At 37.8% G+C, this 12,768-nt stretch overlaps 1 protein-coding gene across 5 annotated transcripts in view; it reads left to right on the forward strand.

Moving 5' to 3' along the window:
• The first annotated feature begins 563 nt into the window (after positions 1-563).
• The window catches only part of LOC106082650 (neogenin), a 328,722-nt gene continuing 316,517 nt past the window's right edge, over positions 564-12,768 (forward strand). For all 5 annotated transcript variants that reach the window (XM_013245278.2, XM_013245279.2, XM_013245280.2 and 2 more), the window contains exon 1: positions 564-1,818. In XM_013245278.2, coding sequence (XP_013100732.2) covers positions 1,596-1,818 — 223 coding nt within the window. In that variant the 5' untranslated portion in view covers positions 564-1,595. The remainder of the gene's footprint in view (positions 1,819-12,768) is intronic.

The raw sequence follows: 12,768 nt of genomic DNA on the forward strand, positions 1-12,768 counted from the left end.
CACTACTAGAAGATCAGGTCACTTGCGATAACATAAAGTGGATAGGCCCCATGAACATCACTGAGGATGGCAAATCTGCCGATTGAAAATGCCATAAAATAGGAGAAAACGTAAATAAAGAACGATTGCAAAAAGAGAACAACTTGACATCCTCAATGCCAACTACTGCCAAAAACTAAACGCTGGGCTTAACCTTATTCAGTGACTCCTGTAAACGACCCTTAACACCGTTCACCACGTTGTCTTGTATTTGACAAACTCATACGCAAAAATTTGGGTATGGTTGGCAGGGGCAGAGACGGATCAGTCTTAAAATTGGTATTCGGTAGTTGATATTCAAAAAGTTTTTCAATTTTGTTTTGTTGTTTACTTCTTCAACGCCTTTTGCATTGTGTCCACCATTCGTTGGAAAGAGAATATTTGACCGGTAAAATGTATACCCATCGCATTTGCTCATACGTTCTGTCAAAGAATGGTGCGTGGTGGAGTTGCTTCAGTGTGGTGATGTTGAATTTGAAAACTCTTCAAAATTCATTTGTTGTTCATTCAATCGTTGTTGTTCGGTGGCGTGTGACATTTGTAACGGAAACATATAGTTTCTCGTGTCGGGTCTTTGTGTATGTATGTGTGCAAGTGTGTTCAATTCAATTATTTACAACAGAAAGAAATCAAATAAAAGGTCTTAAAGCATGAATGGAAACATGAAATAAAACAAAATAAAAAATTAGAAGCGCAAAAGCATTTATCCAAAGCCTAGAGTTTCTTTTACTTTTATGAAATTTCCTAAAAGAAAATTTTCTAATTGCTAAAATCAAGAGTCTGAAATTCCTACCTAAGTGCTGGGAGAGGAGAGAAGAGAATTTGTGTATCAAACAAATCCAAGTGTAAAGTGCAAAAGGAATCCCGCAAAGAAGAAGGGAACAGAAACAAAACGCGCAAAGAAGTAGAGAAAAAACGGCAATATTGCCAATAAACAAAAAAAAAGTTGAATGAAAAAACCAAAGTCTTGTGTTTACTTTAAATAAAACAACAAAAAATAACAAAAAGCAAGTGCAGAGCAAAACATCAGAATAAGAGAAAAAAAAGCGAAAAAGATTATACGCGCCTCAAATGCAAGAAGTTGTTTATATTTTTTTATCAAGAATTGGAATAAAAAGTGTTGTTGTTTATTTTTTGCATTTCCTGTTTATTGCAATGCCCGAGTAATGCTCTGTCGCTGCTCTGCTGTTTCAGTCTACTACCCCCTTAAGTAACGGTGCTTTAGCTGTCAATTTTGTTTGGGCTGTCGCCGAACAGAGAAAAGCCCAAGGGTTGTAAAAATAAAATATTAGAAGGGGGCCTAGACGCAGACAAGAGCGAAATTCAACGAAACGAATGTCCTGGAATACAGAAAAAACAGCATTAATGGCAAAATAACAAAGAAAGAGTTACAATAAAAAAAAAAATAATAATTGTGAGAAAGAAAACCAAATTGTTTTAGGAAATTCCGGTGTAACCCAACATTGAACCATGATATCTTAAGTGGTGTATTGTGTTCTTCTGCCTTCCTTGCTATCTCATCTATACTATCCTACGCTATTCCACGTTTTGTTACCATGGATAGTAGTGGTGCTCATACTCCCCCATCATCATCATCATCATCAGCTGCCGTCATGCTTCCACACAGAAAATGGAAGAGGGCTAATACTCAACGACTACAACATTCCTTTGGAATCAATTCACGACCGGCTTTTCACTTGACATTTGTTTTGAAAGCCTCTTTGGTTCTATCGATACTCTGCATAAGTTTTGCTGCGGATTTGGTTAATGCAAGTCAAGGTAAGTGGCAAAAAGTTTTAATAAAAACTAAGCAGGGATGACAAAAATGAGGAACCTACACCGAAGTAGGGTGTAGGTCGCTTGATATATAAATCTTTAACCTCTGGATCGTCATGACATTTTAAATCGATCTGGCCATGTCCGTCCAAGCGATCTTAACATGTCCGTCCGTCCGAAAGCACTCTTACTTAGAACGAGAACATTTCTTAATTCTCTAGAATTTGCAATTCTTAGCAGATTTTGCCGAACTTCTCCATGATGATTTCTCCTTCAATCCGAATCGACCCTTAACCTGATGTAGCCCCCTCTTGAATTGCGCCTCCTCAATTCTTTTTCGATTTGTTTGAATTTTTGTACGATGATTTCTCTTATAACCTTCAATATTTGTAGTCAGTATGGTTCCTGGGCGGTGCATAACCTGATATCGTTGTCATACAATTTTACTTCTTGAGCCTCTAGAGGGCTGATTGGGCTGAAGTTTTGCACATTAATTTCTCCTATGAATTCTAAATGTAGTGTCAAGATTAGTTTGAATCAATCTATAACTTGATATTGCTCCAATATAAACCGAGGTCCTAAGTTTACTTTTTCCCCCTCTAGATGGCGCTATTTTTTGTTTTTGCCGATTTGGCCGAAATTTTCTATGATGGCATCTGCTATGACATTCAACATCTATGCCAAGTATGTCCTGAATCGGTCTAACCTGATATAGCTGCTATATACACCGATCTCTTATTTTATGTCCTGACTGCCTACAGGATGAAATTTTTATGGAGGTGGTCCCAATCAGAACTTAGGAAACAGCCCGTTGCAGTACGTAGGGCATAATTCGGAAAGGTCTGATTACTATTTTATTGAATGTTGCTGAGCTGGCGAGTACACACCGGCGCTGCATAGTTTATCAGTGGCAGGCCAATTGCTTATTATGAAGTCAACAAGGTTTCTTTGTTAGTAACCCCACGTCTTGATGTTAAGTGTCTTGAGGTTTCAGTGTTATGTGGGGAAGATTTATAGAGGCTTTCAATATGACACAAAATATTTTGGGATAGTTGGTTGTCGGAATTCTAAGGTCTTCGATTATCACATTCAACACCTTATGCATCTACGCTGAAGATGAAGTGAACAGTGTGGTTGAAGATTTGGTAGGCGATATCTTTGGTAGAGGATTTCTATTAGCGAAATAAACGGCAAGGTCGGCAATGTAGTAGTTCTACTTCAGATGTCATCTACGAGGGTGCCTTAAACTATGATCGTTCAAACTTCAGCATATGATACGATTTCGATGCCGTCTGAAGGTTGTGGAAGCTCAGTGCTTAGGTAACACCCCGTCTTGGGCAAGTCGCATGTTTTACCCTACAAGGCTTGTTTCAAAACGGCTTCAACTGGCTCTTAATTGCCTCAAAATTCCACAAACGACCACACAGATAATTCATAATTTAATGTTTAATGCCCGGCTAGACGGAAGTGTTAGCGATATGCCCACAAAGCGTGGCATGACAGACCGTATCATAGGCTCTTGAGAAGTGCAAAGCCACGAGGTCCGTCGTATCGCATGGCCTGACGTGATTTTAACCACATTTAATATGTTTACCGATGACATGCAAAGGAGTTGTTGTTGTAGCAGTGTGTTGTACATTGAGGCGGCAGCCCTTGCCGATGAAGGAATTCATTGGGTAAATCCGGTACATATAACCGGCTGCCATGGTTTTGCAGTCGTCGTGCTAGGCAATCTTCTAATTTGTGCTGGTAATCAACAAATGGAAATTCTCCAATTATGCTTAGGGAGCAGAAGTCCCTCGGTGGTCTTGGCTCCTGCTAGAGAAGGGGGATTGCTCAGTAAGACTCTCTTTTACTCGGATTCTTTCCGGACTTCAGTATCGGGATCACTCTGCCCATATTCCAGACATGGGAAGTGCTTAGACATGAGAGTGCTTAGAGGCAGTTTTAGGATCTGTGTTATGTTCTCGACTTTCGGTACAACCAAGTTCTTCAGCATCAATATAGAGATCTTGCCTGGAACCATCGCCTTGGATAACTTGAAGCAATGGCATAAGAGCAGCTGCAGTCACGGACAATCAGCGATCATCTATTCCGGCACGGGATAGCTGTGAGCTCCACACAGGCTATGACTTTGAGGTCTGATCTGTGTGATGCTCATAGCTATCACGAGAAGCTTCAATCCCATGGCAGCCAGTTGTAGGTACCGGATTGACCCAATGACTTTCTTTAACGACAAGGACTGCCGCCTCAGTGTACTCCATATTGCTACAACAAAAACAAAAATGAGAAGCTTAGCCGCGTACTACCGTCCAGAGGCTGCGGATATTAGAATGCTTCACACGGAGTAGCTGCAACAGCAATCGCGTACAATTAGAGGTATCGAGCGGAAATCTCATAAATACTGAATGGCTATGATGCTCCCTATGACAAGGCGAGTTATTGGCGCCTTTAAATAAGCCGTGGCGATCTATGTTTGAACTTGAACGAGCTTGCTCACCTAAAGGAGCTTGACGAGGATCGCCACCTCCACAAGCATATGTGGCTCCAACAACATGAACAACAACATCAGCGATATTGAGTGGAGAGTCTAAGTGAGGAGCCGTGTTGCACCGGCTCTTGTTTATATACTGGATGCCTGTGGTACTCAAAATGACAAGGCGGGAGTTATTGCCGAATGGTATCAAGCGAGCGGGTGCTGCGTTAATAATGTCTCAAGATATCTTCTCAGCAATAAGTACATCTGAGGAGATAGCAGCATAATGAAGCGGCGATTGGTGTATTCTCTAAATCAGTCCCAATCGTCTTTCTTCTGAATGATATACAGTCCCGTGCGAAAAAATAGGCACAGCGGATAGACAGACAAACACAGATTCTAAATCGCGTAAAATGAAAGCAAGATATCTGATTTATAGAATTTTTTTAATGCATGTCGACTGCAAAAACAATTTCATTCCACTATCCGCAACATGGATGCGCCCGGTAGCTCGGAGCTAAGCTTCTCGTGATAACAATGAACACCGCACAGATCGGAGCTCAAAGTTCCAGCCTGTGTGGTGCTCATAGTTATTCCGAGCTGGAAGCATGCTGCGCTTTAAAGTCGTCTAGCACCAAACGTTTATAGCCGGATAACAGGCTCCTGATGCTGGGCTTATTATTTTGGTGACAATTGCTAAGCGGCGGATCCCCATACATTTCGATTGTGGATACCACTTAGAGCCATGGGCAAGAGAGATTATTCTATGTTACGCGGAATTTTGTATTTTTGTAAGTCTCTGCACCTTGTATGGAATTTTTTCTAAAATTCGGTTTTAGGATGGTTTTTACACCTTTCCATATAAGATTTTTAGTTTTGGATATCTTCTCTTCTGTTGTTTTGTTTGTTTTTTTAGTATTCTTTGAATACAACCTTGAGTTGTATTATATTCAAATTTCTTACTGTAACCTCACACCTTACCACCCCCTTTTATTTGATCCGCCAGCGTTCTAATTTCTCTCTCTCTCTCTCTCTCTCGATCTTTCTCTCTATTATTTTCGGCTTAACCTGTTGGCCAACCAAAAATTTGCAACATTTGTAATTTATGTAAGGCGAAGGAGTAAAGCAACAAAGAGCATTGATTAGATGTTGATCTCTTGTCCCAACACAACTATAATGACTATACACAAATTACATTATCTGCTACATACTATCATAAACATCTTGCATAGTGTGTGTAAGCTGTTGCTGCTTTATGCTGGGGGGAATAACTGTATATCTTGTCTCAATTCACTTTGCTCATCACAATTCACACAAAGAGACTTTCAGAGTCCTCTCCCTCAATCTCACCATTCAAAGGAATTGCTGTTACCGTTATATCAAAATCTACCAACAATACGAATGAATGCAAAGAAACAAAAATTAAAAAAAAATTTGAGCTTATTATTAATTTATTTTTTTTTAATAGGAAAAAATTACAAAATGAAGATGTAACTAGCAATCTAAAATGCATTTCTTTCCCATAGGCTGGTAGGTACTTTGTTCGCTTTTCGCATTGATACTCTGATTAACATTTTATCATAAGTAATGATGGAATGTTCTATTGAAAGAAATATGAAAGTTTTTGGTATCTAAGAAAAGTAATCGCGAAAAATTATTTATCAACGCAAAACGCCAACATAGTACCAGCCTTGTCTCACAATAATAGGTCTGTTCGCGTACTTTTCTAGTAAAAAATTGCAGGAGTGTAAGAGCCATTTTACTGTCTTTGCTGAAATTTGTAAGCAAATGTACGCAAACGACTTCCAGTGAAATTTTGCAGAAAAACAGCTGATTTTTGTTTTGGTTGTTTTTTTATTTGCTGGCTTGGAAAACGATTTAAAACAAAAGATATGCTGGCGATACTTGTGAGATATTTTCCTTAGATAAATGTCAATTTATTGACCCAAGAGTGAAAAGGCTAGAAGGAGAGCCATTCGTATATCCGTGATCTCCGTGCCACAACCATCACAAATGACCGTGTAATCTCATGGCAGCCAGTTGTACGTACCGCATTGGTCCGATGGAGTTTTTCATTGGCCCGATGTAGTCTTTTAGTGTAAAACACACTGCTACAACAACAACCGTGCACGAACAACAACAACTTTGCACCTGTAGGGTAGGTGTAGGGTATTATAAAGTCGTCACCGCCCGACTTTTGCCTTTCCTTACTGGTTTTTCCCACTGTGCGTCACTTGTTTAACTGCCCAGTTAGATCCACTCAATCTCATGGCAGCATCTTCCCTCCTAAACAAATTCGAAGGAACGGTGATGGTTTCATTGTAGCTCTCCGATGAGGATGATTCCATCAAAACACTTAAGAAACAGATAATTGCTCTTTTCTTGGTGTCTGGAGGGATACAATGTTTTAATTTGTCAAGATTTTCCAAATAATTCTGCAAATTTTGCACTTACGTTCTAATATAGAACTACCGACTACCGAGTTTTCTGTACCTGAACACTAGCTGCTGCCATCTTCATTAAAAGTCAGGTTCGTACTCTACTCTTAAATACCTTTCATTTTATACCCATATTGTCGCAATCGGTATATATGTCCTGCTGTAGGGTTTTGGGGATAGGGGCCTCCCACCAAGGAATAAATTTTTATGTCAGATTTGTATTCTAATTTTAAATACCTTTCATTTGATACCCATATTGCCCTAAGCACTAAAAGTGTCCTGTTGGGTGGTGTTTTTGGGGGGTGGGGGACCCTCCCGACACTAAAGGTGACATTTTTATACCAAGTTTGTACTCTAATCTTAAATACCTTTCATTTGATACCCATATTGGACCAGTTGGTAAACATGTCCGTTTGGGTGGGTTTTGAGATAGGGCGTCCCCCCGGGTTAGTTGACCCCAACATTTTATACCGTGTTTTCGTGTTTTCGGGGAGCCATGAGGTGGCATACAAAATTTCGTTTCTGAAAATGTTGGTAAGGGGGAGAGTGAGGTGAGTTAGGAGGGGAGTTAGAGCCATTTGCCCCTCTTTATAATATTTGCAAGCAAAAGTACGCAAACGACTTCCACTAAAATTTTGCAGAAAAAAAGGCTGATTTTTGTTTTTGTTGGTTTTTTCTTTGCTCGCTTGGAAAACGATTTAAAAAAAATGTTGGCACTTGTGAGGTGTTTTCCTTACATAAACCTAAATTTATTGACCCAAGAGAGAAAAGGCTAGAAGGGGAGCCATTTGTATATCCGTGATTTCCGTGCCACAACCATCACAAATTACCGTGTTATCTCATGGCAGCCAGTTGTACGTACCGCATTGGTCCGATGGAGTTTTTCATTGGCCCAATGGAGTTTTTTCAGTATTAGTGCAAATTTGCACAAATTTTTGAGTTCCCGAACACAGCTATTATCAACGCAAAACGCCAACAGAGTACCAGCCTTATCTCATAATTATCTCTCAAGTATTTTGCAATCAGTTTGAATGTACCAACAAAATATACAATACATATAAACAAGTAAACACACATACATAAGCATAGGTGCATGCAAAGAGAAACACTTTTGATACAAAATACATACATACATCTTCTCCTTGTAAAGTCCACAACTTTGCAACGAAATCTTAAGGCTAAGATGTTAGAGTAATAACTCTAATGTAAAATATCTTGTTTACTCAAAGTATGCAAATATGTTCCATGTTCCTAGCTTTCAATAGAAATATACTTTTATTTGTCAACGTCAACTAGAGCTGCTAAATCATTAGAACTACGAATAGCAAAATACGGTGCCATAAATTTTTAAAATTTAAACCTTTTTTGTTATTTCTACCTGCGTCCTTTTTGGAAAAGTAGATTAGTCCTTTTATAATCTATAGACAGCATTGTCATTTGTGGCAAGGTGTGTTATTCCTTTCAAGTACTTACTTTAATGCCATTTGTATCACAATAACAACTCCCCTACAGTACTGCAAACTCTTAGGAGTAACAAACCATGTGTGTGTAGTAACACAGCAAGGCAATGTGTCTACCTGTAGGCCTTTTAATGGTAAAAAGGTTACTTGCACTTGTTTTAAGATTTCAAAATGTCAATGGCTACGACAAGCTGGACCCTTGTAAAGCAGTTAGAAACAGAAACCTTCGTCAGCAGATGAATGAAATATCATTGTTGATGATAACCATGTCAAAGCAGGTAGGAAAATTACCATCGGATGGTATTGCATTTATAATGAGTGCTTCATTTTTGAAGTGCAATATGGCATTTACCTCATTAACTGTATTGCTTAGATAGTCTCATAGTTTACTATTTTGTATGACTGAGTTGTGTAACAGCCAATACGTCCTTGTCTTATCTTGAAATGTCGTGGTTTCATTAATAGTCCAATAAACAATTTCAGACTGTTTGTTTTTTCCAATTTTGTTGATAACAAATTGGCATACCTTTAGTGAAACCATTTTTTGCACTATACCTTTCTCAGTTAATATTATCTATTTTAATGAACTTTTAATTCCGATTAAATTTAGTTTAGAAATTAAATTTTGTCAACTATTCCATGGAATTTTTTTTGTGAAAATCTATATCTAGAAATCATATGTTGATGAAATCTTCTTCTTATATATAACCAGTAAGAAAGGGCAAAAGTCGGGCGTTGCCGACTGTATAATACCCTACACCTATCCTAGAGGTACAATATGAGAGCTGTATCCAATTCTGAACCAATTTTAATGGACCTCGGCGGATGTTTTCAGATGGATTATTAAACAATCCGTATGAAATTTCGAACAGATATGTTTAAACTATAACAAGTGAAAGAGTGCTAAGTTCGGCCGGGTCGAATCTTATATACCCTTCACCATGGATCGCATTTGTCGAGTTCTTTTCCCGGCATCTCTTCTTAGACAAAAAAAGGATAAAAGAAAAGATTTGCTGTGCCATTAGAGCGATATCAAGATATGATCCGGTTCGGATCACAATTAAATTATATGTTGGAGACCTGCGTAAAATGTCAGCCAATTCGTATAAGAATTGCGCCCTTTGGGGGCTAAAGATGTAAAATAGAGAGATCGATTTATATGGGAGCTGTATCAGGCTATAGACCGATTCAGACCATTATAAGCACGTATATTGATGGTCATGAAAGGATCCGTTGTACAAAATTTCAGGCAAATCGGATAATAATTGCGACCTCTAGAGGCTCAAGAAGTCAAGATCGCAGATCGGTTTATATGACAGCTATATCAGGTTGTGCACCGATTTGAACCATATTTGGCACAGTCATAAAAAAAACACTTCATGCAAAATTTCATTGAAATCGGATAAGAATTGCGCCCTATAGTGGCTCAAAATTAAGACTCCAAATCGGTTTATATGACAGCTATATCAGGTTGTGAACCGATTTGATCCATATTTGGCGAAGTTGTTGGATATCATAACAGAATACTTTGTGCAAAATTTCATTGAATCAGATAAGAATTGCGCCCTCTAGTGGATCAAGAAGTCAAGACCCCAAATCGGTTTATATGACAGCTATATTAGGTTGTGAACCGATTTTAACCATATTTGGCACAGTTGTTGGATATCATAACAGAATACTTTGTGCAAAATTTCATTGAAATCGGATAAGAATTGCGCCCTCTAGTGGCTCAAGAAGTCAAGACACCAAATCGGTTTTTATGACAGCTATATCAGGTTGTGGACCGATTTCAACCATATTTGGCGGAGTTGTTGGTAGTCATAAAAAAACACTTCGTGCAAAATTTCATTGAAATCGGATAAGAATTGGCGAAGTTGTTGGATATCATAACAGAATACTTTGTGCAAAATTTCATTGAATCAGATAAGAATTGCGCCCTCTAGTGGATCAAGAAGTCAAGACCCCAAATCGGTTTATATGACAGCTATATTAGGTTGTGAACCGATTTTAACCATATTTGGCACAGTTGTTGGATATCATAACAGAATACTTTGTGCAAAATTTCATTGAAATCGGATAAGAATTGCGCCCTCTAGTGGCTCAAGAAGTCAAGACCCCAAATCGGTTTATATGACAGCTATATCAGGTTGTGAACCGATTTGAACCATATTTGGCGGAGTTGTTTGTAGTCATAAAAAAACACTTCGTGCAGAATTTCATTGAAATCGGATAAGAATTGCGCCCTCTAGTGGCTCAAGAAGTCAAGACCCACAATCGGTTTATATGACATCTATATCAGATTGTGAACCGATTTGAACCATATTTGGCGGAGTTGTTGGTAGTCTTAAAAAAACACTTCGTGCGAAATTTCAGGAATTGCGCCTTCTAGAGGCTCAAGAAGTCAAGACCCAAAATCGGTTTATATGGCAGCTATATCTAAAGGGTGATTTTTTTGAGGTTAGGATTTTCATGCATTAGTATTTGACAGATCACGTGGGATTTCAGACATGGTGTCAAAGAGAAAGATGCTCAGTATGCTTTGACATTTCATCATGAATAGACTTACTAACGAGCAACGCTTGCAAATCATTGAATTTTATTACCAAAATCAGTGTTCGGTTCGAAATGTGTTCATTCACCGTAACGTTGCGTCCAACAGCATCTTTGAAAAAATACGGCCCAATGATTCCACCAGCGTACAAACCACACCAAACAGTGCATTTTTCGGGATGCATGGGCAGTTCTTGAACGGCTTCTGGTTGCTCTTCACTCCAAATGCGGCAATTTTGCTTATTTACGTAGCCATTCAACCAGAAATGAGCCTCATCGCTGAACAAAATTTGTCAAAATTTGAACACATTTCGAACCGAACACTGATTTTGGTAATAAAATTCAATGATTTGCAAGCGTTGCTCGTTAGTAAGTCTATTCATGATGAAATGTCAAAGCATACTGAGCATCTTTCTCTTTGACACCATGTCTGAAATCCCACGTGATCTGTCAAATACTAATGCATGAAAATCCTAACCTCAAAAAAATCACCCTTTAAATATGGACCGATATAGCCCATTTACAATCCTCACCCACCAACACTTATCAGAAGTATTTGTGAAAAATTTCATACGGCTAGCTTTACTCCTTGGAAAGTTATCGTGCTTTCGACAGACAGACGGACAGACATGGCTAGATCAACTTTATGGGTTCTTAGACGAATATTTCGAGGAGTTACAAACAGAATAACGAAATTAGTATACCCCCATCCTATGGTGGAGGGACTCCACATAAAAAAGTAGGCCCCTTATCATTGAGCTTAAACATCGGATTGCACTCATTGAAATGAGATGAATATACCCTGTTCCTTAGTGGAATGTTCATGGGAAATTTAATAGTAGTTTCTATGATGCGTACGAGTCTTAGCCTTAAAGTTTTGATTTTCGTCATAGATCCTCAATTGAATCCTCTATTAAAAGGTGAATCGGGTTAATAGTTCTCATAAATTTGGTTTTTGATCAAAAACACATCCGAGTTATACCAATGAATTCCTTGATATATCCTCCTGATGGGGGATAACCACACAGTCATTCCGGTAGCCGTGTAGGTAGCGTGCTTGGATTACCAGTGCAGGGGTCATGGGTTAGATTCCCACCAGAAGCCTTGATCTGTCGCTACTGTGGTATCACAATGGACCTAAAATTGTCAAAGTGATTCTGTAAAGGACTGCCACTCTTACCTAAAAACCTAACCTACTTTGCATGGCTCCTTGGCCCCGGTAAACAAACGCTAAATTGAAAAGAAGAAAAGACCCTGATTTTGGGGTATTTTTGCATTCTAAAAAATTGGAAAAGAAAATGTTGACAAAACTCGCAATACAGATAGCCGGTCAAATGCTTTTTAGCTTTATTTCTATAGAAATTTTGTCAACATTTTGTTTCTACAGAAAAGTTTGTCAAAATTTAGTTGCTATGGAAATTTTGTAAAAATTTTGTTTCTATAGGAAATTTTGTCAAAATTAAATTTCTATAGGAAATTTTGTCAAAATTGAGTTTCTATAGGAAATTTTGTAAAAATTGACTTTCTATAGTAAATTTTGTAAAAATTGACTTTCCATAGGAAATTTTGTAAAAATTGAGTTTTTGTAGGAAATTTTGTCAAAATTGACTTTCTATAGAAAATTTTGTCAAAATTGAGTTTCTATAGGAAATTTTGTAAAAATTGACTTTCTATAGGAAATTTTGTCAAAATTGACTTTCCTTAGGAAATTTTGTAAAAATTGAGTTTTTGTAGGAAATTTTGTCAAAATTGAGTTTCTATAGGAAATTTTGTCAAAATTGAGTTTCTATAGGAAATTTTGTCAAAATTGACTTCTATAGGAAATTTTGTCAAAATTTACTTTCTATAGGAAATTTTGTCAAAATTTACTTTCTATAGGAAATTTTGTCAAAATTTACTTTCTATAGGAAATTTTGTCAAAATTTACTTTCTATAGGAAATTTTGTCAAAATTTACTTTCTATAGGAAATTTTGTCAAAATTTACTTTCTATAGGAAATTTTGTCAAAATTTACTTTCTATAGGAAATT

This window comes from Stomoxys calcitrans, chromosome 5 (genome assembly GCF_963082655.1).
Source record: "Stomoxys calcitrans chromosome 5, idStoCalc2.1, whole genome shotgun sequence".
NCBI lineage: Eukaryota > Metazoa > Arthropoda > Insecta > Diptera > Muscidae > Stomoxys > Stomoxys calcitrans.